The sequence below is a fragment of the Cervus canadensis genome, chromosome 5 (assembly GCF_019320065.1).
Source record: "Cervus canadensis isolate Bull #8, Minnesota chromosome 5, ASM1932006v1, whole genome shotgun sequence".
Classification (NCBI taxonomy): domain Eukaryota; kingdom Metazoa; phylum Chordata; class Mammalia; order Artiodactyla; family Cervidae; genus Cervus; species Cervus canadensis.
Window position 1 is genome coordinate 25,758,371 of NC_057390.1, and position 25,580 is coordinate 25,783,950.

The 25,580-nt window shown below is 39.4% G+C and overlaps 2 protein-coding genes across 5 annotated transcripts in view; one reads left to right on the plus strand and one right to left on the minus strand.

Moving 5' to 3' along the window:
- Positions 1–18,819, plus strand: part of SLC3A1 (solute carrier family 3 member 1) — a 32,282-nt gene extending 13,463 nt beyond the window's left edge. Inside the window, exons 5-10 of the mRNA XM_043468463.1 lie at positions 4,760–4,879; positions 6,826–6,950; positions 8,592–8,787; positions 11,555–11,722; positions 12,714–12,830; positions 18,042–18,819. Of these exons, the coding sequence (XP_043324398.1) occupies positions 4,760–4,879; positions 6,826–6,950; positions 8,592–8,787; positions 11,555–11,722; positions 12,714–12,830; positions 18,042–18,482 (1,167 nt within the window). The 3' untranslated portion in view covers positions 18,483–18,819. The remainder of the gene's footprint in view (positions 1–4,759; positions 4,880–6,825; positions 6,951–8,591; positions 8,788–11,554; positions 11,723–12,713; positions 12,831–18,041) is intronic.
- PREPL (prolyl endopeptidase like) overlaps positions 14,835–25,580 on the minus strand; it is a 38,670-nt gene continuing 27,924 nt past the window's right edge. For all 4 annotated transcript variants that reach the window (XM_043468459.1, XM_043468458.1, XM_043468460.1 and 1 more), the window contains 5 exons: positions 24,433–24,649; positions 21,511–21,660; positions 20,991–21,114; positions 19,793–19,866; positions 14,835–19,445 (listed from right to left, as the gene is read on the minus strand). In XM_043468459.1, the coding sequence (XP_043324394.1) occupies positions 19,356–19,445; positions 19,793–19,866; positions 20,991–21,114; positions 21,511–21,660; positions 24,433–24,649 (655 nt within the window). In that variant the 3' untranslated portion in view covers positions 14,835–19,355. The remainder of the gene's footprint in view (positions 19,446–19,792; positions 19,867–20,990; positions 21,115–21,510; positions 21,661–24,432; positions 24,650–25,580) is intronic.

The window sequence follows — 25,580 nt, forward strand, 5'->3', positions numbered from 1 at the left end:
TTATTTGTCGTATGACCTTGATCAAGATGCATCATCTCTCTGTGTCTCAATTCCCCTGATGGTAAATAGGAACAATAACGGTACATGCCTTGTGGGGTGGTTTGGGGATTAAGCGGTTTAACCTTTATAAAGCACTTAGGATAGTATGGTGCTTATTATATAAGTAAGGGGTCCCCAGCCTCCAGGATCTAATGCCTGATGATCTGAGGTAGAGCTGGTGTAATAATAATAGAAATAAAATGCACAATAAGTATAATGCGCTTGAATCTTCCCAAAACCATCCCCCCACCCCCGACCCCTGTCCATAGAAAAATTGTCTTCCATGAAACTGGTCCCTGGTGCCAAAAATGACTGGTATAAGTACTGGTTAAATAATCAATAAGTGATAGATGAATGAGTCAATACTGTTGTGAAATGAAATGAACAGAGGGTGTAAGATGGAGCCCCAAGGAGCATGAATATTTAAGACTGTTGAGCAGACAGAGAAGTCACAAACCAGGAGTGTGGTATACTGGATCTAAGTCCTGTGAGTATTTCTAGATGACAGGGTTAGTCTATGTTGTCAAACATGGCAGAGAGGTCAGGTATAAGCTTCTTGGGTAGCTCAGCTGGTAAAGAATTAACCTGAAATGCAGGAGACCTGAGTTTGATTCCTGGGTTGGAAAGTTCCCCTGGAGAAGGGATAGGCTACCCACTCCAGTATTCTTGGGCTTTCCTGGTGACTCAGACAGTAAAGAATCCACCTGCAATGTGGGAGACCTGGGTTCGATCCCTGGGTTGGGAAGATCCCCTGGAGGAGGGCACGGCAATCCACTCCAGTATTCTTGCCTGGAGAATCCCATGGACAGAGGAGCCTGGCAAGCTACAGTCCATGGGATCGCAAAGAATCAGACATGAATGAGCGACTAAGCATAGCACAAAGACCAAAGCGTCAGTTGACTCTGGCAGCAGTACCTCATTTTATCCTCACAGAATTCCTGTAAGGCAGGTATTATTTTTATTGATGAGCAAACCAAGGTTTTAGATGTCATGCATATAACCTAAGTCATGCAGCTGGACAGTGGGGGAGATGGGATGGTCTCTTATGGGTCAGATTCTGGAGCCTGTGACCTATGTCCTGCTTCTGGAAGAGTCAGCAGAGAATTTTACCCAGATTTCTGAAGACCAGTAGGGCTAATTTGCCTTCCTTGCTTATAAGCAGAGGATATGGGTTTCTCTCTGTCCTTCTGAAATAGCCTATGCTTTCTCATTCTTTCTTGAGACAGATGACCTGGGGTATATGTCATTATCAAGAGGATGTCTTATATATCATCACGTGTAACAGCAGAGACTTTCTTTGTCCCAAACCTTTTATTTTAGGTAAATGGATCCAGTAATGTTAGTCACCTCAAAAGGAAAGATTTGCCTCAAGGTTTTTTTTTTTTTTTTTTGCCTCAAGGCTTTAAACTAATTCCTTTTTCACTCAGAGGAGCAAGTTGTTCAAGGAGAAAAGAATGTAGACATGCCTGGCGGAAAAACCAGGGCTGCGTGATGTCATGGGAGTTAGTTAGAAATTGGGGACACAGTGTACTGTCCCTAGAGTCCCACGGTCCCTACATGGGTCACCCATACCTGGGGAACTAGGCTCCGTGCCCATTTCTGCATCCGGCACACTAGGGGAGCTTAATTGGCATAAAGAGATGGTTAACCATTAAAATCTGGAATTCTCTTTTTTTATCTGGTTGACAATAAATAGCACAATGAAAATATTTTTCAAGAGCCATTTAGCAAATTTTAGGTTATCTGGGTGAAGACCTCAGCATGTAAAATGCCTCTTAAAATGAATACATGTATATATATGGCTTAATCTGTTTGCTGTCCATCGGAAATGTTCCTAGCATTGTTAATTGGCTACACTCCAGTATAAAATAAAAAGTTTAATAAAAAATTAAAAAAAAAAAAAGACTCTCAAAAACAAGCACCCGACTTTTTTAGTTTTGTCTCATCAAGCAATGATAACATCTCTTACCAGACTACAGTGAAAATCCCTGCCAGGGCCATATGCCTACGCTGAGGTCAGGGTTTCTCATTTTTTAATGTCGGCTCAGTAGTTAGCAATGCTGAGATCCCCAAAGTGAATGAGGACCCCATGAAGAAAATGAATAGCTTTATTCTAGGAAATCAGTGCTCAAAAGCTTAATGTTTACAACTGCCTGGTGTTTAATATTTTTCTACATTCTTGTCAGAGTCTGCTTGAGTGGATTAATTATTTGTGTCCCACCCTGGATTCTCTTCCATTCTTCTCTCTTGTTAAGAACAGCGCCACCTGGGGGTAGACCTCGGTTGTATGGGATCTGAAGGTTATAAAAATCTGGGGCTTTTTAAAAAATTTAAACATTTTGTTTCATATTGGAGTATGAAGAAGTGAAGTGAAGTCGCTCAGTCATGTCCGACTCTTTGCGACCCCATGGACTGTAGCCTACCAGGATCCTCAGTCCATGGGATTTTCCAGGCAAGAATACTGGAGTGGGTTGCCATTCCCTTCTCCAGTATTGGAGTATAGCTGATTAACAATATCTTAATAGTTTCAGGTGAACAGTGAAGGAATTCAGCCATACATATACATGTATCCATCCTCCAAAATTTGGGGGCTTTTTTTTTTTTTACAATAAAAAGAATATAAAATTAGGTACAGAAAAAAAAATAGAGTGGTTATTTAGAATGAAAAATGAGGGGCCCATGCAGTGAAGGGTCCTGAAACTTAAGCTTGGTTAGCTTCATGCTAAGTGGGTCTTTAGAGCCACTATGGATCCTGTTCTATGAGTGAGATGCCTTCCTATCTGGGGCTTCTCTATCTGAGCCACTATGGATCCTGTTCTATGAGTGAGGTGCCTTCCTATCTGGGGCTTCTCTAACTGAATCTTGAACTTAACTGCCTTCACTTCCTGCCATCCTGACGTGCTGACCTCCCTGGCCTGTCCTGCTGTTTCACCCTCTGCGTTACCATGCTCCTCTCCTTGAAAGCTTTATCATGTCTGTGACTTAAGTATTTTTGCATTAATATTTGTCTAGCTGAGGATTTTTTTTTTTTTTTTTTTTTTTTTAGCTGAGGATTCTTAAAAAAAAAACCATGAGACCTAGGATTGTGTCTGGGTTGTGTTGTATTTTACACGTGGTTCTAGTTCCAAGGCCTGTTAGCTAAGTGCCTGGTCCCTAACTGGAACCCAAATACTTATTGAATGAATGAATTTGTGAAGAAGGATGCTAGTAAGAATAGATTTGTGGGTCTTGTACCCCAAAGAGGAATTCCACTGGGTAGGGCCAGCTTAAGGGCATTTGAGTCAGCTGTGTTCAAAATGAGGCTTGTCAGCAGCAGAGTCTGCTCTTAGATTTGAAAAATTTGTTTAAGCTTTGCCATTCAAAATTTCACCTTAAATGGACTGACATCAGCCTTGCATTCAGCCTAGAGAAACTTTTGGGAGCCTTGACCTGCAGCCTCAAGAGGCCTCATATGCCCATGTAGATACAAGAAAGACACTTTGAATCAAGCAAGTGGTTTTGGGGACAGTCATTATTTGAGGTCTGTAGCTCTGTTCCCCTCACTAGGTGAAAATTGGCTTCTTCACTCCAGTACCTTAAGGTACAGGCGGTTCTGCTCTAATGTGATGGAATGGGTTGCCATCTCCTTCTCCAAATATGATGTACACATTCCTGTAGAAACTTCCCTTTGGCAAGGATTGAGCTGAAAGGAGAACAGGGAGAGCTATTGTCCCTTTGCAGAAGGGTGTCCTTCGATGGGTGCAGGAGTAGGCCCAGCTGGGAGGGGTTGGCAGGGGGAGGGAAACTGAGACCAGGCCCTCTGCTTTTCAAGGTCACCTGGTCTTCTTAACTATCCCCATACAGGTCAAGTCATCCTCTGCCTCCATGCTTGACTCATGCTGTCCCAAAACAGTCCAGAATGTTCTTCTAGGCTTGCTTTCTGATGGTATCTCAAGCCAAGCTCTAGCTTTTCCTTGCCTGAAGGGAGGAAACACATGTCCATGCCCACTCAGGTTAACTTTGATCTTCTTGGTGCTCCAACAGTCATGCAGACCGAGGAAGTGCCTCTCATGATGCTGAACGGTGTCCTGCCTTGTGTTAGGTAACCCGCTCCCGTGTCCCCAGCTACTGTGTGGATGCCTCGAAGCCAGGGAACCGGCTGTACTTCTTTGATGTCCCAACAGTATCACACCATCTTTGACTCATTTGGGGTTGATACCTCATTCTTTCATTCCTCAGCTGGTTCACTAAATAAAACGGCTAGGTCAGTGGCAAGGGAAGCAGACACGAAAGCTGCAGTCTTTCCCTCCAAAATGTCCTAGTCTGGTGGAAGAGCCTTCATGAACTAGCTGCTTAATTGGTTATTTTCTGTCAGTTTGGAGTGACTTCTAAGGAACTGAGCATGGGGGAGATAAGCTATGTATCCGGTGTCTCCTGAGTCCTATCTTTCATTGTGGTTTCATGTTTTCATTTTGAGTGGAGTCTAAACTTTGGGAACATGCACATAGCATCAGTTACATATGTAATATTCTGAATTCAAATATGAGGGAAGAATAGGAGCCCATAAATACAGTTATTCAAAGTTCATGAGGCTCAGACACTACTGTGCTAAATAGATACTTTTATATGTGGAGGTGACTGTTTTGTGATGGAAAGTCACTAACAGACAAGACTTTTATTAAACCTCATGACAACAATGTGTTGTTGATATAACCAAGCGTTTTTGCTTCTTCCTGTTTAGGAAATTATACAGTTTTGGCTCTCAAAGGGTGTTGATGGCTTTAGTTTCAATGCTCTTCAATTTCTTCTAGAAGCAAAGCATCTGAGAGATGAGGTCCAAGTGAATAAGACCCAAATCCCGGTAAAGTTTTAAACATATTAATATATGTATACATGGTTTTAATATATATTGTAAAATAAGTATATATTCATAAATATATATGTACTTATTTATATTTTTTTCTTTTCTGAAAATGTTATTGGAGTATTTTTTTTTTAGCTTGAGACACTACTTACCAGAGGTGAGTTCTGTTCTACCTATAGGAAGCGCTTTGAATCATTTTCTTTAGGAAACACAGGAGTTTCAAATGCATGCGACTAGATATTTCCTTCTACTGGTTCCCTCCAGAGTGATCTTTAAAGATCACTTTCTGAGGGCATGGACAGTGTGGACTCCACCGAGGGCCATAACTTCGTGATTTTTGTCACTCGCTCAAGCTCAAGGGAGGTGGCTTAAATTCCCCAGGTGCTTTTGCAGTCATTAAAGGACACGTAGGCAGAAGGGAAAGGAAATAACACTTGCTGAGCGTCACTTGTATGCTATGTGCTCCTTCCATTTAACTCTCTCAGCATCCTGTGAGGTTTCATGATCCCCATTTAGCAAATCTTAGAGAAATTAATTTATCAGGGTGACACAAGTGATAAATGGAATTACCAACCAAGCCTATCTGCAACAGAATTTGGGCTTTTTGTGCTTTCACACCAGTGGTTCTCAACCTTCCCCCCTCCCATGTCATACATGAGACAGAGGAATAATCACATGCCACTCCTGTTCCTGTAGTTGACCACCATTCTACAGTCAGTCTGTTTTCAGTGGCCAAGTAGATAGCAGTCCTAAAATGCATTTCAAAATAACAGATTAGTATATTTATACAAGAGTATGTCAAAATGAATTAATGTAACACATAGCAATATGGGTCAACCTTAGTGATATAATGTGTAGGAAAAAAATCTAAATTATGGTATAACATGATGCCCTTTTTAGAAAGTAAAATTAAATTCATATGGTTATCAATTTGATAATCTTATCTAAGTAATAAAGGGAAGCTGGCCTTCATGGGCTAATTATGAGACCATGTCATGAACCAAGGTTATGATTAAGCGATTTTTTTTTTTTTGCACGTGATTTCCAGTAGAAAGGAAGAATGAAGGGGAAAAAAAGATTGTATGTTAGCCAGCTGTCCCAAAGAGAAGCATTTATACCTGGAGAAGAAATTCCAGAATAACCTTGCTAATTATAATATGTCAGAAGATAGGCATATGCTTCCACTGAAGACAAATGACCTGAACAATGGATTTTGTGTACTACCCAAGAAGAACTTAAAGGACATGTAACTTCCAAAGATATTGGAGATTTCAAAAAACTTCACTTGATCTAGCAAGAGAAAATCACTTATTAAAAAGGGGTCCACTGAATGGATGGCAACTCATGAACTGTCTAGCCTGTCCATGTCCTAACCCAGGACTTATAAACTGAGCTTGTATAAGACATAATCTTTTACTTTGATTCTAGAAGATTATTGTCACCCTTGAAAAGCACAAAATCAGTATCAGGAAAAATTATTGAAACCCCGAGAAAGTATAACTATAAGAAATAAAGGACAAACGTGGTAAAAAACCAAATTTAAATGCATGGTATTAATAATTTTGTGAGCAGATACAGTACAAATGTAATAATGTACTCTAATCATTAAGATAATTTCTTTTGTTTGCCTTTAAAAATGTGGAGCATTTGGGACAATAAAATGTTTAGGAGGATTTTGTTAAATACATTTGTAATCAGTGTTTAGCTGTTTGGTAAAATTTAACTTGTTTACTAGATTTACAGTTAATAAGTTAAGCACAAAATGAAACACTAATAGTATTGAGTGTTCTCTGTGAACAAAATTCCTTGAGAAGTGGAAGCCTTAGGACCATCTTTAAGCATGTGTGTTTTGGTCTGAGTCGTTTGAAGAGACAGTTCACATGAGGCTACGATGGGCATTTGACATGTGACATTATGCTAACCATGCTGTCCTGTTTTCAAAGGACATGGTCACTCACTACTCGCAGCTGCACCATGACTTCACCACCACACAGGTGGGAATGCACGACATTGTCCGCAGCTTCCGGCAGACCATGAATCAGTACAGCAGGGAGCCAGGGAGATACAGGTAACCACAGGCTCAGCGTGTGATCTGCACTTTATCCCTCACAATCACGCATTCTCAAGAGGTTCCAGTTATAATTTAACAAACCGCATAATTACAGTGCATCATAACTCAGTTATGCTAGGGCCTGGTATAGTCTCTCATGTTGCTTAACTTTGCTGATTTAGTTTCCTCTTTTGTAAAATGATGCTAGTCACAATATGTATTCACAGGAATTTTGTGAAAATTAATTAAAAGATAATGTATTATCTAAAGGTTAGTCTTTATTATTTACTATTTGCCCTGTTAGCATGCAAATGTTCCAGCTAAGCTGTTAATAGATTACGATGGTTAGGAACACAACTTTGGAATCAGGTGGGCCTGAGGTGGAGTCCTCAGGCATAATAGCTATGCCACTTTGAGCCGGCGTAAGGTCAGTTAAGTCTGTTTTCTCATCAACTAAAAAGTGGTAACTGACACCATATAAGGTTGTTGTGAGATTACATGAGATGTCTGTGAAACACTTAAAACGGTACCTGGCACATAATAAACACTCAGTGAACTTAACTCCTGTAGTGTTTATATTGATTACCCAATAGAATCATTGGAAAAGGAGTTCAAGAAATTTCTCCTTGAAGCAGGTCCTCTGATAACTGTCCCCGTTTTACAGATGAGGAGACTGAGACTCTGGGCATACAGGTAATGGTCACACAGACAGTGATGACAGAGGTGAGACTGGAACTGAAACACCCCAGCTCCAGATACTGTGTACTTATCCATTCGATGTAATGTCTCAACCAGCTAAAGCCAGCATTGATGTGGGTCATTTCAGGCAAATATATGTTCCCTGAAGAGTGTTTGCTTTTCAACAACTGATAGTGCACCCCAATAATAAAGTGAGACTTTCAGTTCAGTTCAGCTCAGTCGCTCAGTCATGTCCAACTGTTGGCGACCCCATGAATCGCAGCACGCCAGGCCTCCCTGTCCATCACCAACTCCTGGAGTTTACTCAAACTCATGTCTATCAAGTCGGTGATGCCATCCAGCCATCTCATCCTCTGTCGTCCCCTTCTCCTCCTGACCCCAATCCCTCCCAGCATCAGGGTCTTTTCCAATGAGTCAACTCTTCGCATGAGGTGGCCAAAGTACTGGAATTTCAGCTTCAGCATCAGTCCTTCCAATGAACACCCAGGACTGATCTCCTATAGGATGGACTGGTTGGATCTCCTTGCAGTCCAAGGGTTAGGGGGGTTCAAATACAAGGGGAAGTTTTTTGGGTGAGCCCCCTTACCTTATATGCAGACATACACTGTACGTTTAAGTGGAGTGATGAGAATTGCTAAAGAAAAGTCTTCCTGGAAGTTACTGAGTTTCACTTAGATTTAGAAAGAAAAGAACAGTATTGATTGAGATCCAAATGTGTTTCTTTTAGACATGACTTAGTATTAGGCTAGTCTTTCGGTTTAATATGTTGAGAAATTGCCAGTCGACTCAGCGTGCCATTTCTTGTTCGTCTGGCTTGATTCTGCTTCCTTAGTAAGCCCTAGCTGACATGGTTAAATAGTGTGCATTCATTCCCATCCTGTCCTTGAGGCATAGCAGCTGCAAAGCGCTTTACCAGTCTCCTCACAGACCCTGACGACACGGTACTTCTCATTATTACAGGTTCATGGGGACTGAAGCCCATGGAGAGAGCATCACCAAGACCATGGTGTACTATGGGTTGCCTTTTATCCAAGAAGCAGATTTTCCCTTCAACAATTACCTCAGTAAACTAGACAAGCCTTCTGGCAACAGTGTGTTTGAGGTTATCACATCCTGGATGGAAAACATGCCGGAAGGAAAATGGCCCAATTGGATGGTAGGTCCTTATGCCCAGCTCAGCATAGGGTGCTGGCGTGCTCACTGCATAGTCACCTCTGAAACACGGGGCACATGTCTGTAAGTGACCTTCCCCTTCCCCTCAGTTTGTGACGGTTTAGTGAGCTGGGCCCATCCCAGCTCCTGACCAGGTTCTTGTCATTCCTCTCTCTTTTCCTTCTGGTTCTCAGATCAGATGATCTCAACTGATCTGTCCCATTTGCTGATTCCTTGGCTAGTTCAAATCTGTCCAGCCCTTCCAGTGAACTTTTCATTTATTGTACTTTTCAACTAAAATTTCGATTTGGTTCATTTTCATGATTTCTCCTTATTGATAGTATCTATCTGATAAAGAATTGTTCTCATACTTTTAAGGAATTCTGCAGATATGGTTTACATTTTTGAACACATATATGAGTGGAGTTAAAGTTGTTATCCACTAAGGCCATACTTCCCTGGTTCTTTGCACGTCTTGTATTCTTTTATTGGTTGTTGAAAACTGGATGTTTCAGTGTAGAAATTTCGAAAATCACATTCTCCCCTTCCCCAGTGTTTGTTTCTTCATTGACTTTCGTGGATTAATTCTGTAAAAATCTGTGTTATTTGTCGTGTGCGGCCACTGAAGTCTCTGCTTGGTCACTAATGATTGTTAAGATTCCTTAGAAGCCTTGAACCAGTAAGTCTCCCAGCATTTACTGAGGGGCTATTAGTGGAGTGGGGGAGGGAGGGATGCTTTCAACACTCCTGCAGGCAGCTTACAACTTTGCCTTGGTCTCTACTCCCCTCTTACTAGAGTTCAGGGTTGGCCCAGAGGGAGAGATTAGTTTCCCTGGGCACCTGTGCATATGTGCAGGCTTCTAGATTCCAGGAAAATGTCAGAGCCTTTCAAAGCCCATTATGGTCATCTCATTTCCAACCTTTAAGTTTTTCTGGTCAGTCTCTGTTTGGCCCAGGTTGGTAACCCCGTCTCTGGCAAGTAATCAATTGTTTTTGGCAGATGCCTTCCGGATAAGATGACATGCATACTCAGCTCTGAGTCAGAGCAGATAAAGAAAAAAATCCATCCAAAAGTGAGCTGCTGAAAAGGTTAAATAGTGACAGTTCTTTAGAGGTGGAGCTTTTGATGAACTTTAATGCTATTCTGGTCTTCCAGAGCTTCTACTAGGCTGCTGGGTTTTACAGTTAACTGTTGGTTTTCAAGGCTGTCTTGAATCTGAGGGGAGGTTAGGGCCAGTTAAAATGACACAAATCTTACTGTTCTTACTGAGACCCAGCTGTTCTTGAATACTCCTTGGATTGCTAGTAAGCATTTCATTTCCAAGTTCCAAAAAAGTAGATTTTTTTTTGGCCAGCATTCTTCTTGCTTTCATGTTAAGAGATTTTGGTGGTCCTTACTCCACCATTCCAGAAGTGCCCCTTTATACAAATTTTATAATGGAGTTTTAGCACTTGGTTTTTTCATATGCTGAAAGTCTCAGGTATCACTGGCCTGTGAGAGGCTGATCTCTGTATATTGCTGATCTTGATTTCAGTTCTGAAAAAGGAGAGTGCTCTAGGTCCAGAAGACTTGAGAAATCACAGAGTTCCTTGTCAGATGCTTTTGCGTTAATGAAAAGAATGAACAGTGGCAAAGTTTAACCTGATTTTCTGGCCATAGAAATAGAAAAATACTTTACAATGGTCTATAGAAAGGTAATTGTAAAGAGAATTTTAGTAGATCTAAAGAAAAAAAGGCAAACTTCCTTTTTTTGCTGAATTATAACAACTAAGTTCCTATTTTTAGACTCAAGTTCAAAGGCTGGTTTTGTGTTATAACCCTGACCTGAATAAATGATGCAGTTTCTCAGCTTGTATCATCATTTGTGAAACGGAGATAATAGTACCCAACAGGACTGCAGTGAATGGAGTAAATAAAATATAATGTAGGTGTGAAAGTACTTCTAGACAGGAAAGTGCCATGCTTGGCTTATGCACAAGATTTGAGTTGTGGTTTATGGAAAGGTTTGTTAAAACATGTAATCAGAACATTTAACAAAGAAATGGGCCTTCCCTGGTGGCTCAGTTGGTAGAGTCCCCCTGCAAGGCAGGAGACCTGGGTTCAGTCCCTGGATCCAGAAGATCCCCTTGGAGAAGGAAATGGCAACCCACTTCAGTATTCTTGCCTGGGAAATCCCATGAACAGAGGATCCTGGTGGGCTATATAGTCTATGGGGTCACAAGAGTCAGACGTGACTTAGTGACTAAACCACCAACAAAGAAATATGTTAAATAGAAAACCCTGTAGAAATTTTCTTATAGATTTTTAAAAAATAAAAGTTGATTTAACTTTAAATTTGTTTTGAAAAGTTCGAAAATCTCACACATATCAGGGGCACATCAGGCTGCTTCTCACCCGTCCCTCCCCCTCTCACCCCCGTTCTTTGCCCTCACCTCCGTCCCACCCCTGTCCCTCCCTGTCTCACCCCTGTCCCTCCTCAGGCGGAAACATATTTCCTTTCCTGTCAGTATTCTCTTATCCAAATGTGTGAAAATATTAATAGGTACTCTCATAAATTGTGTCTTATTTGCAATACCATCGTGAAGTAAAGGGTTACCACCATCTTGTTGATCACAATTTTATAGCCAAGGAGCAGGGTTAGGGCTCAGATTCAAGTTTGGTGATACAAGGTACCCATGGTTAACCATGTTTTTCTGCCTGGTGAACTGTTTGTGAAACGCAAATCTTCCAGATAACTCTATATAGAGCACTTAAAGTATCTGCCTTTCAGACTGGTGGACCAGACAATGTCCGGCTGACTTCTCGTCTGGGAGAGAAATATGTCAACATCATGAACATGCTTGTTTTCACACTGCCTGGAACTCCCATAACTTACTATGGGGAAGAAATAGGAATGAGAAACATTTTAACCGCAAATCTCAACGAAACCTATGATGTTGTAAGTTAATATAACTTAACCATGCACCACACCTCATTTTTTTTGCCAGATCAAAGAATTTACTATTTCTATTCTGCTACCAAAATCATGATTACTTAGCTTTTGTTTCTTACTGTTAGGCAGTGAGAATTTTTCAGCTTTCTTGATTGGAGAGCTTGTAAAAATGCTGCTCCTGAGCCACACAGAGAGCCCAGCATCTGCATTTCAAAGATATTTTCTAGCCAATTCTCTGGCGAACTAAGATTTAAGAAGCCCTGTTTTGAGTTTGGAATATTATTCATTGCCCTCTACCTGAAATATAGAGTTAAGAACACCAATTATAGTGCTTGTCTGTATTGCTAGATATGGCTTGGCCGTAGCGCAAAGATTCTTCCTTTTATGTTAACAAATGTTATGTACAACCTTAGGCCTGAGTAGTTTAAATTTTATTTTTGTTTGAGGCTATGGATTTCACAATTATGTTGCTGAGCAGATAAATGATCTTGAACCTGTAACTTGTATGGTTAGCTTTCAGTTGTGAGATCCAATTTCCCTAGTATTTGGTCAAAATGAAACCTTTTCTATTTAAGCCCCTAAATTTGTGTATGTACTCATGCAATAACCAGGCTAAAAAGGATATAATCTAGGTTTACTTACATGGCTGTATACTTGAAGTCACCATTGTTGTATCACAGCAGAATGAGTCTGTAAATGGCACATTTTGAAATCCCACATTATTCATTTTTAGGGAAAACCAGCAAAGGTTCTAAGCATGTATTGATGTTCAGTTAGTAGTTTATTCACACTCAAGATGTCATTTACTGTTTTCCAATTAAAGTGTAAAGCTGGTTTTAAGTACTGAATGTCAAAGCCTTTTCCTTATGAATGCTAATGAATTTGAGTACTAGCTGAGAAATTAGGGAGTTAAATACTTATTACTAATAAATCATGGCTAAATTACATTTCTTTTAATAACCAGGTATCTGTTTTTTTCTTTATGGTCTTGACATAGGGTACTCTCTTCTCAAAGTCACCAATGCAGTGGGACAATAGCTCAAATGCTGGTTTTTCTGAAGGCAGTCATACCTGGTTACCCACCAGTTCAGACTACCATACTGTGAATGTTGATGTAAGTATCCATGAAAATTTTATGCTAACTCCAGAAACAGGAAATGAGTTTCTGTTGCTGACAACACACACTCACCTTGAGTTGTCTAAAACCTTAACTGGTGTTCTTTAAATCAATCACATAGGCTTCTTTTGTAGTTTTCATGTTTAAGGAGTTTGCAAGTCATGTTTTTGTGAAAATATGAAGTGGTGCAAAGCATTATCATATGGTATACAACTCATCACTGGAATGATTCTGAGGTATGAAATATTAAGCACATTTTATGGAGGTCTTTCAGCAAGCCAGCTATCCTTTCTCCTTTCCTCTCTCTCCAAAGGAAGGAAGGAGAGGAGATCAATCAATCTAAAGTAAGATTCTGAGAGCAAGGCTGTTTACCTACAGAAACTAAAGACATGAATTATCCCTAGAAGTAGCTGCTCTGGAAAAGCATACCCTCCAGCTTTTGCCTTTACTGTTTTCTGTTCTCATGGTGATTGAGTCTGCCAAGTTCAGCAAACAAATTTCTTAAACAGGAATGCATTAATTCCAGCAAAGAGCCAAACACATTTCCTCAGATCAGAAAAATGTGAAATAGTTTCAGGTGTTTTCATGGGAAAACACACTCTAAACTACTTAAGTGGAAGAGAAATTATTGGCATCACGTGAGGATACAGGTTTTATAGCACCTACTAAGTATTTTGAAAACTCTCCAGATTATTCTGACATAGAACTTCAAGTAAACCCTCCTGTTCCCACAACTTACGGCTCCAAGCACTGCAGGGATAAATTTGCAGGTAGGTCTGTGAGACACAAAATCTGTATTTTAACATTTGTGTTTTGGATTAAGTGTACTTAACTGATTTTCACTATGTCCAAATGTCCAGAATATTCCCATAGGCCAATTTGAATCTGATATGTAAGAAATCTTACGTAAAAATGTACACCAGCACAGATGGGAAAATGTAAATGCAAATTACAGTAATGGTCAGATTAGTCAAGTCTTTAAAATGATCATGAGTCATGCTTGGGGGGATGCTATGATCATAATCAAGGTGACCAAAAGTCTCAGGGAATGCCATTTTAATAAAACACCTCCATATGAGCCCTAGAATAAGGTGAGGATTTAATTTATAGAAGATAGAAAGTAAAATTAAGATTACAGAGAAACAAGAGCACAGAAACCAGTCTAAAATATGACGCAGGAGAAAACAGCACAGATGGGGACAGGTTGAGGGCACTGCAGGAAGGCTCCTGCTCCGCCGTAACTGGCTGCCCAAAAATCTGCCGGAGGAGAAAAGCCCAGGGCCTGACTGGTGAGCAGACTTCCGTGGAATGAGTAGAGCAAAGCCTGAAACAGTGTTAAACTTCTACAAGCACACAAGAAGGAAAAGCAGCAGAAGAAAAGCCAGTTCTAGTGATGTGCCTGGGAGGACTCACTGAGGAATGATCTCAGAAATAAGAGCTTTTACTCCTCAATCCACAGAGGCCTTAAAAGGAGGGCAGGACCCTAGGTTTGGTTACTATTACGCAGGAAAAGAACCCCCACACCCCCAAAGACAAACCAGACCCACCTCCAATGTGGTTTTTTGCAGTTACTAGAGACAGGCAACTGAAGACAGGCAAACATGGAGTATCAAATACAAAAATAAATGAATCACCAAAAATCACACTACATTTGAGAACAATTAAGACCATGAGAGGGACTAAGAAAACCCTGAAGAAAGCAAAGAAAATAATGACATAAGACTTCATTACTAAAAAAATCACCCCTTCCCTGGTAGCTTATTTTATGTAGTCCCTTAACTCTCTTAAATAAATGATTTGATATCTTAGAAATGTAAAAATATTGTCAAAATAAACAACAAAATAGAGATTCTAATTACTGTGCTGGAAAACTGACGCAAGATTTTATCCCAGGGTGTACTATAAAAAGGCAAAGAAGTTTTTTTTTTTAAACACAACATGATTGTATTTTAATACACAACCCAAATATAAAACACCATAAATGAAATGATGGCAAATGGATGGCAATAAAATACGGTATTTATTTGTAAATGATTAACATCCTTAGTCATAAAAGAGTTGTTAGAACCAGTTACAAAGATACTGATATTCCAAGGGAAATGGGGGGGGGGAGGCAAAGAAGTTAACAGTATAGAGAGAAAATTTTTGATATGTGGAGAATAAATCTAGGAATTCCAACATATAACAAAAAGTGAGTTCTAGAAGAGAACAGAGATAAATAAAGAGAAAACCATAAAAATACACAGAAAGAAACCTGAAAACAGACTGCCTGAGAAAAGGACTAAAAATTGAACTGGCATCAGCTTTCTCAACTGGATACTAAAACACATTAGAACGTTACCTTCACAGTTGTAGTGGAAACTTGATTCTAAACCAAGAATCCTATATCCATTTAAACTGGCATTCAAGAGCAAAAATGGAAAAACAAGGATAGAAATTTTACCATGTCTAGCCAGTTTCTGAAAGAGAAATTGGGGACTCCAACAAAACCAAAAGGAGTCTAAAAGGAAGATATGATGTATAAAATAATAGTGAGGAAAGGAATCAGCAAAATTTAAGGATGAATAATTTTTGATATATAATGTAAAATAAGGTATTTTGGAGTAAAAATGCTAGTGATTTATTTGTATATGGGAAGTAGTGGCAGGGAAGGGGTGTGTGTGACAGCAAGTGAGCGAGACACAATGCACGGGGGCTAATGCACTTTAGGAGGACGGAGACAGAGTAACTCACTCTAGAGTTGAGCTGTCCAGTAACCACCAATCACTGTGATACTAAAATTAAACGGAATTAAAAGTTCAGTTCTTGTGTCACACAGGCAGCATTTCAGGTGCTCAGTAGCTAGTGGCTACCACACTCTACAGCACAGATACGGAGCTTTCAGCGCTGCAGGAAGTTATACGGAACCACACTGCTGTGTTAAGAAAAATGTTTTTAAATGGTCATTACAGTTTTAACGGTAACCATTAGAAGAACAGACATAAACAGTAATTTTCAAAGGATATTAGAAGGAAAAAAAGTACATAAAGAAAGCCAAGTGCTCCAATAAAAAGCTAAAAGAAAGAAGATAAAACAACAGTGCAATTAAAATAAAAGATGAAATAAGGCTATAGGACTATGTCTAAACATATGGTAATCACAGATATAAATGGCTTAAATTCACCTATTAAAAGATAAAAACTCTTGGATTAGAAAACAAAGACAAAATCTGACATAAGAGACATAGCTAAAACAAAAGGACCCAGAAAGATTGCCAGCTGACTATTGCTTTCACAACAAAGAAATGCATATACCTTTTAATTTAGTAATTTCATTCCTAGATATCTCTTCCAGAAGACTCTGAAAATGATTTATATATTTTATCAATAGAAAACCAGTTGAATCAATTACAGTTAATCTATATAAGAGACAAGTATGCAATTTTTAATGCATATTAAAATCATATTCAGTGTGGATTGATATGAGATGACCTCTGACCTACTAAATAATAATAATAAAAAAAAGGCTACAGAATGGTAACATGCCACCATTTGTGTAAAGAAGGAAAAAGTATGTTTACCTATGTTTGCATAGGTACAGAATGTAACATTTCCTATGATACATAAAATGGAAGAATATATACACAGTAAGAGTGTATCTCTGGGAAGAGTAAATGGAAAGCTAGGGGAAGAGGTGAAGAAAACCATTTTATTTGTATATTTTTCTGATAGTTGAATTTTATATTGTATGCATGCATTGTCTATTTAAAAAAATAAAGTTACAAAAAGCAGGTGGGGAAATATTTAATAGCAGACAAAATAGAATTCAATATGAAAAGCATTATGAGACAAAGGCAGTTTTCAAGAATTGATAAAAGAACATTCCACTATAAATCATGAATCTATGCATCTAACAATAGCTTCAAAATATATAAAACAAGTACTCTGAGAATTGTAAAGAGAAACTAAGAAATCACAGTTACAGAGAGACGCTTGAACATACCTCTAGAAAGTGGTAAATCAAGTAGACAAAAGTAACAACACTTACTGGGCACTTTTTATGTACGTGGCATTGAACTATGCTTTTTCATGCATTATCTAAGGCTATACAAAATGTTAATAGTGAGTTGACAAGTCATATACATATATCATATACATGTACCATAAATACCTCTGTACCTGATAAACACAGAATAGACATTTTTTTCAGACATTTATTAAATACCACACAGTAATACCCCAAATAACCACCACTACTGCTGAAGTCAACATGACTGGCAAGACTATAATGAATGAATGTTATCACTGACTTGGTAACTGCTTACATGAAGACAAATCTGGCATTATGTATCAAGTATCCATACTCCTTGACACAGTAATTGTCTTTCTGATATTTGTGTCATAAATAAATAATGCAAATATGGGGGAAGCATATTAGAAACTCAAATGTCAAAATGAAAGGGAATGGTTAAATATGGTATAACCATTCAACTGGATGATTATTCTGCCATTAAAATGACATTTAATAACAGAAGATGTTTGAAATGTTAAAGGAAAAAAACAAAAAAAATATAACATTAAATTATGTCTGTTTTATATAGCTATAAAATTTACCTCAATCTTCTTTAATGGACATATATTACTTTTATGGGTTAAAAAAAAAAATTGGTGCAATCTCTTTCACTTTAGACAGCATTTTGCTTTGCATCCCTTTTTGCAATTTTCTGTTCATAACTAGCATCTCCTGAAGTTACACCAACCTACACATTATTCTACAAAAGAGAACAGAGAGACCCCGATTCAACAGAAGTCCTTGGAGTCCATGGCCAGGATGGCTGCTTTTCTGCCAGTTAAATGTAGCATAAAGGGATTTATTTAGGCATGTTAAATATCCATTAAATTAGATATGGACATTTAGTGGAGTCAAATTTGACATCCAAATCAGCTGTGGCCAAAATGTAGCAGAAAACTGCACTCTGCAAGGACTCCCAGACAAGGTGAAATTCTATCTGTAGTTGCTATTAGTAGCTAAATAAACTATTCGGTTCAGTCTCTCAGTCATGTCTGAGTCTTTGCTACCCCCATGGACTCTGCTTCCCTACTTAGTCATACTTAAAATTTAGTAGTTATTTTAAGGGATAAAATGGAAGCAAGTTTTTTTGGGAAATAATTCTTGATACTCTGAGAATCAAACATTTATGTTAGTATTCTTTTTTTTTTTTTTAAATAGGTCCAAAAGACTCAGCCCAGATCAGCACTGAAGTTATATCAAGAATTAAGCTTGCTTCATGCCAATGAGCTGCTCCTCAGCAGGGGGTGGTTTTGCTACTTGAGGAGTGACAACCACTCTATCATGTACACAAGAGAGCTGGATGGGATAAACAGAGTCTTCCTCGTGGTTCTGAATTTTGGAGAATCATCACTGCTAAATCTAAAGGAAATGATTTCAAATATTCCCACAAGAGTGAGGATAAGGTTAAGTACCAATTCTGCCTACAGTGGCCGTGAAGTTGACACGCATGCTGTTACACTGGCCAGTGGAGAGGGACTCATCCTTGAATACAACACTAGGAATCTCCTTCATCGTCAAACAGCTTTCAAAGATAGATGTTTTGTTTCCAACCGGGCATGCTATTCCAGGGTATTAAACATACTGTACAGCTTGTGTTAGGCACCTCTATGAAAGAGATGGGGGCACTGGCATTCTGTTCTAGTCTAAGCATTTGCAGTAACTTCACATATAGCAGCATGCTGCTGGGTAAACTTTATGAGTGGTCATTAATTCTTTTGGTTTTTTGGCTGCACCATGTGGCATGTAGGATCTTAGTTCCCTGGCCAGGGGTCAAACCTGTGCCCCTGCATTGGGAGCATGGAGTCTTAACCACTGGACTTCGGGAAGTCCCGAATGGTCATTAATTCTGAGATATTTCTGTAACTTGAGTGAAACTGCTTTAGGGAAGGTTCTTAAATTGTTTTTCAAGAATAATAAAATGTTTAAAAGAAAATGATCACTTGCAGGATCTTTTAACTTTTTGAAATAGCATCAATAAGAGATGATCAGAGCACCTAGGACTTCCAGATGATTAGAAAGATCTAATGAGCTTTAATGGGAAGCACGTTACCTTCTTCCAGAAAATGCAGGTATAGAAACTGGAGGATGACTTAATTGCCAGAGTGCCTAAAATTTTTCACTAGCAGAAACAGGAACTTGATGTGTAAACTGTTCAAAGAAAATCACAGTAAAACGAAGCTGTTCTGAAGGAGAAAGGGGAGACTTCTGCTATCAGCAGTCCTTCCCTCACTGCCTTCTCGATGTGCTTCTACGCAGCATGGTTTGAAAGTTACTTTCCTGGGTTAAGGGGCATGTGCCTCAGTGGAGACACTGGTATAAGCAAGTGAGCTGTTTATGAAACCAAATTTGGATGGGGAATAAAATTTTTAAAAAATTATTTACTAACTTAAAAAACTCACTTTTGTGAACATAATTGGAAATATGACTATGAAAGACTTCAGTGTGTTTCCAGTTCCCAATGAACGCAGCATTTCAGAATTTTAGATATTTCTTAAGATTATCGAAAACACTGGTGCTGTCAAGTCCAAGTTCCTCATACAGGAATTTAATTTGGGCTGTAATCTAAAAGAAACACGTTAAAAAAAAAATTAGAAGGCCTTTGTGGTAAAACTCCAGTGTTCCAAGTCTCTCCTTGTCTATCCATCTTCACACAACTATGAAATCAGCAATTTATGGCAAGAGAGTTTTTTTATTTGGCACAGAGGTGGAAGCTCCCAATGACAGATTCCATTACTTTCTCTGACAGAGCTCACTCATCAGGAACCTTTCCTCTTTACTGACTCAGCATTTGTCCTCTTCCAAGTCTAAGCCACAGACCCAACAGCTGGTGGAGGGGCCTGCACAACCCTGTGTAACCACAGTACATCACTACTTGGGGATCTACCACCTTAGGGGGCTTGACAACATACCTTTTTGTGAGAATCCTCAATCACATGGTTGCCTCCAGGCTGAATATCTAAAATAATACTGGGGACTTGATGGCCTGAAAGAGTTAACATATGAAACAATTAGAAGGGTTTTGGCTAATTGAGACCCACCCCTTTCACCCCTCTCCTTTTCAAGCACTCTACTAAAATAATAGTGAAACTTCTGCTGCTGCTAAGTCGCTTCAGTCGTGTCCGACTCTGCGACCCCATAGACGGCAGCCCACCAGGCTCCTCTGTCCCTGGGATTCTCTAGGCAAGAACACTGGAGTGGGTTGCCATTTCCTCCTCCAATGCAGGCATGCATGCTAAGTCACTTCAGTTGTGTCTGACTCTGTGTGACCCTGTGGACAACAGCCCCCTAGGCTCCTCTGTCCACGGGATTCTCTAGGCAAGAATATTGGAGTGGGTTGCCACTTCCTTCTCTGTAACAGTGAAGAAGAAAGGCATAAACCATCACCACCACCACTAACAAGAAGAGGTGGGGGGTGGGATGGGGTGGAGAGCAGTAGAAAACAAATTTCTGAAACAGGAAATGTAGGAGGAGGCCCAGACAAAGGAAGGTGGATGGAAAGATCATAGGGCCACATGGAGAAGGTTGTGACCTAGCAAGAAGCTAATGGGTCCTATGGAATCTGAGAGCCCTGTGACTTAGAAACACCAGCTGTAGCAATGGGTGCGAGTGAGATGTGGAACTGAATAGAAGGCAACTGTGTGAAAACTTATATGTGAGCTCTTTCCACCCTGAGCCCAGACGCTCCCATGTCTTGACAAGGAAAAAAAGTAAGAGTTCTTTAATACAATTGAAAGAACTAGAGAAAATTAGGGCTGCTATTTTGGGCATGGAAGCTCCAGAGCAAAAACTTAAAAGAATCTCAAGAATAATAGCTCAATTAATTTTGTTAAATGAATGAATGGTATGATATAGTATGATACTATACCTCCAAGTTATGTTTGATAAATTTAACTTTTTTCTTTGTGCCTTGCTTACCTTTTTAATGCTGTCCTTTGAAAAAGAGGCAAGGCAACTATAGTCATTACGTTTGCTTCTACTGGGTAGTCAACACAGGGAAAACAGTGATTTGCCTATGATTCTGGGTGACTCATTTGGTCTGCAGCGTGAGATGTACTACTCTGAGCAGTACTGACGGTGATGGTCCCCAGCTCCCGGGTGGGTTCCTACCTCCCCCGGTGTCCTTAGCATGCTCTGCGATGGCTTCCTTGAGTTTCTCCGTATAGTTTACGATTCCTTTCAGAGGTACACGTTCGTCATTTTCATAAGCTGTGATGTGAATTGAAGGATAATGCTGAAAGGAAAGAGATGTACAAAGAATTCGTTATGATCTCATTCCTTATGGATTATGAAAAACAATTATCTCTATTTTTTTCCCCTAAGTGATAGACTTTTTTTTTCTCCTCATTTGATATTTTTGAGATTTACAGCATCCCGATACTAGACTATTTGTTACCTGGAATAACCTTTTCTTGACTAGTGAGACCCTGATCTTACCGAATCTAGTCTCCTGAGCTATTAAGTTGAAACAAGCAAGGAGTATGAGCAGAGAAGGGGCTGAGAGGTGTCTGAGTACTATAAGGAGACACAACATTAAGACCTTACTAAATTCCTGCTTCACCTCGGGTAAACATCCTTCTAATGATTTTCTCTGTCACTTCAGGATAGTATCACAACTGCCTTTCACTACCTGAGGTTTAATATTTTGATAGGGACAGTAACGTTTTATGTAGTTCTTGTGTTTTTCCTCAGATGAAGGATTCCCCCATTCTTCTAATTCTTCTAATGTCAGAGGAAGTGTAGTGTCCATCATAGTGTTGAGAACATCCAAGAAAGGTGCCTGAAAAAAAAGTCAGACAGATGTAAACTTCAATTAATAAATTGGTGAAATGAGTTTCAGATAACACTATACTTTATGAATATACATGCTGACATGAGAGAACAGAGCTCAAGCAGCAATGTACATTCCCAGGAGCCAGATTAATTACCCAGTCCGTAACCAGGACCTGAGATTTGTAACTGGCTTTTAAGGTATTCAGACTCTTTGAATGACAAAAGGTTTATCTTCCAATTTGCTTTTAGTTTTCTTTTTCTCATGTAATAAGGGCTGCCATCTTACATCCACGAGGCTCTATTAAGAAAAGTGTTGGCAAGGACGTGGAGAAATGGGAACACTTGTGCATTGTTAGTGGGGATGTAAAATGGTGCAGACAGTATACTGGTTTCTCAAAAAATTAAACTCAGAATTGCCACATGATCCAGCAATTCTATTCCTAGGTGTGTATCCAAAGGAAACTAAACCAGGGTCTTGAGGAGGACACCCCTGTTCACAGCAGTACTGGAAGTAACCCGAGGGTCCACTGATAGATGGATGGATAAGCAAAATATAAATGCAGTGATACAATGAAATTCACCCTTAAAAAGAAAGACACTTGCTGCAACACAATGGGCCTTGAGGAAATTATCTAAGTAAAAATAAACCACTTGTAAAGAGACATATATTGTATGATTCCATTTATATAGGAGGTACCTTAGCGTAGTCAAATTCAAAGAAAACTAGAATGGTGATTACCAGAGCCTAGGGGGAGGAGGGGTAGTTGGAGAGTTGCTACTTAATGGGTACAGAGTTTCAGGTTTGCAAGATTAGTTATAGAAACTGACTGTACAGCAATGTGAATGTACTTAACACTACTGAACTGTACACACTTAGAAATGGTTATGATGATAAATTTTATGCTATATTACCACAATTAAAAATAAAACTCCCAGAACACATGAATAAACTCAGTTGGACACTTTACATTATAAAAAGGTAATAAACGATAACTGAAGAAAATCTGAAAAATATCCAAGTTGAAAAATAAAATCACTCTTTGGCTTATAGCAAGTGTTAAAAGAAATGGCAGCTGCTTTGTTTATGAAGCCATTATAATCTTCTGATAACCTGTTTTTCAGCTTTGTTTTCTATTAACATTAAACAAGTACATTGGGCAAATGCAATTCTTTTTGTCTGCCTAATATCTTTGACTTAGCTTCTTTTTTGCATTTAGAGTATCCCTAACCTTATGACACTGGCTGCCTCTTACAGTAGAAATGCTAAATGCCAGATAGGTCCCGTCCCAGCTTTGCCTCAGAGTGGAAGTAGCCACATAATTTAGTTTTACCAATCAGATATAATATGCCCCAAATTCTGAATGAACTGTTGGATATTTAGGTTAACTCCAGATCTTCACTGTTACAAGCAATGTGGGGTAAATATCCTTATACACACATTTCTGATGATTTCCTTTCTGACTTCTAAAGTCAAAGTAATTTCTCAAAGTCAAAAGTTAGTCACATTTTCTTTATAATTCTGCCATTATTATCTTTTTGCTTGGAGTTTTTTCCCTTCTATACCTAATATTTCTATTAAAAACAGATTTACACGGTAAGATTATTTAACACTTATTTACTTCATACAAGCCTATAGTTTACCCCACACCCTCAAAATTAAAAGAAAAAAAAAACCCTGAAAATCATTTACTCTATCCTAATTATCTTCTAGAGTTATCTACTGCAGAAGAACAAAATTTGCCACCCCCAGATTATTTTAAGCTGAAAATAATCAAGGTCCAAAAAGTCTCAGAAAGAAACTTTGTACTCTTCTATAACTGCCTGAAGAATTTAGACAGAGGGCCTATTACAGGAATATCACCAGATAATAAATATGGATGACATGTGCTGGGGAAACGCTTAGAGACCAGAGTCCACTCTGTGTTCCCTGGTCTCTGCTAACAAACATTTGTTTACCAGACTTTCACTTTTCATCTCCACGTGAATTGCCTTGTCTCCTGAAGAAACAACTCAGTACCTCCAACATCCTTTTTCACCTTTAGCTGAAGACAGCGTTAAGCTGAGAGCTCTGTCACTGTGGTGGTCACTCAGTTTTCCTGGGCATCTCCCATGTACACCTGTCACTAAACTTTCGTTTCATTTTCTTCTGTTAATCCGCCTTACGTCAATTTAATTCTTAGACCAGCCAGAAGAAACTAGAAGGGAAGAGGAAAATGTCCTCTGCCCCTACACTAACCAGGAAGCAGGAGAGTGGTGGAGGTGAATGAGCTGCTGTAATTTCATAATTTTGGACACCAGCAAAAGACTATATAGAGCCTTTCCAGAACAGGTCAAGGTATTTCAACTGAAGTACAGAAAAACTACTCCTAAAGACCACTAATAAGAATGGAGTATCTGAAAATAGAGAGTCCCTAAATCCAGGACTGAAATGTTGATGCCAACAGAGCCAAAGGATTTCATACGTTCCAGAGTCAGTGTGTTCGGCCTGACTTCCTAGATCTTCCTAGATCTGGTGTGTCATATATGCTTTGCTGCTTTTCCACCAATTCTAAATGCTCTTACAGATATAAAATGATCAATGAGAATAGCCTAGTGGCAATCCTTAAAAATCAATAAAGAATACTGTCAGCAAGTTCTCCCATAGCTACAATTCTCTGTTTAAAATTTAAAAGCTCTGCTATTCTTCTATGCAATGGTAAACTGGAACAGGAAATTTTTCTTAGAGCATCTATTACTTCACGCCTCCCTGTTCGGTAAACAGTAGAGACAGAGTACTCACCTCCAAAGTCACAGCTCTCAGCAGTTCCGGACTAGAATTACACAATGCTCCCACAAGCACCCCTCCAGCACTGAAAGCAGTCAGGGCTGTTAGACTTGGCTGAGAAAAGCCTTGGTCATGAAGCGTCTTAATGCAAGCCTCTAAGTCAGCAAGGCCATTGAGTTTTTTAGTTAGCCGGCCATCAGCGTGCCACTGGAGGCCTAACTCACCACCTCCCCTGAAATTAAAGGGCAAAGAAGTTTTAGTGGGGAAAAAATATTAATGATATAGGTCAGGGTCAGCAAACTATAGCCTGTGGGCTAAATTTGCCCAGAGACCTGTTTTTATATAGCCCTTGAGCTAAGAAGGATTTTTATATTTTTAAAGATTGGGGGAAAAAACAAATATCAACCAGGAATATGCAGTGGAGACCATATGTGGCCTGCAAAACTTAAAATGTTTACTATTTAGTTCTTCAGAGAAAAAGTTTGCCAACCCCTGATGTAGACAATCAAAATATTCAACAAATATGCTTTGAGTGCCTGCTTGCTATTTACCAGGCATTGTGCTAAATGCAGGCCTTAAAAATATAAATAAGTAGAAATCCTCTGTCTTGAAGGTCATAATTTTTCGGGGAAAAACAGCTACCAAGGAACACAGTTACTGCTATAACAGAAGCAGAACCAGAGCAGAGACTATCCACCTGTCTATATATGTGAGTCAGGAACATGAGTGCTTTAAGGAGATGACACCTAAGCTGAGTCTTGAAGGAAGAATGTGAGTTCCCAGAAGGGCAAAGAAAGGGATGATATCATCAACTCAATGGACATGAGTTTGAGCAAACTCTGGGAGACAGTGAAGGACAGGGAAGCCTGGCGTGCCGCAGTCCATGGGGTCACAAAGAGCGGACACGATGGAGAAACTGAACAACAACAAAAAGAAAGGGACGGCATCAAGACACAGCATGTGGGAGGTCACAGAGGCTGTCATTTCAAATGGTGTAGCAAAGGCTGCATGTGTAGGATGTACATGGCTGCAGAGGAGGGCGTATCTGGGGAATGCTGACAGACGCCACTATGAAGATAAGCCACATCATTAGGATGTTAATATGGAGGATTTGGATTTCATTGTGGAGATGGGAAAGTGGTAAAGGATTTAAACAGAAACAA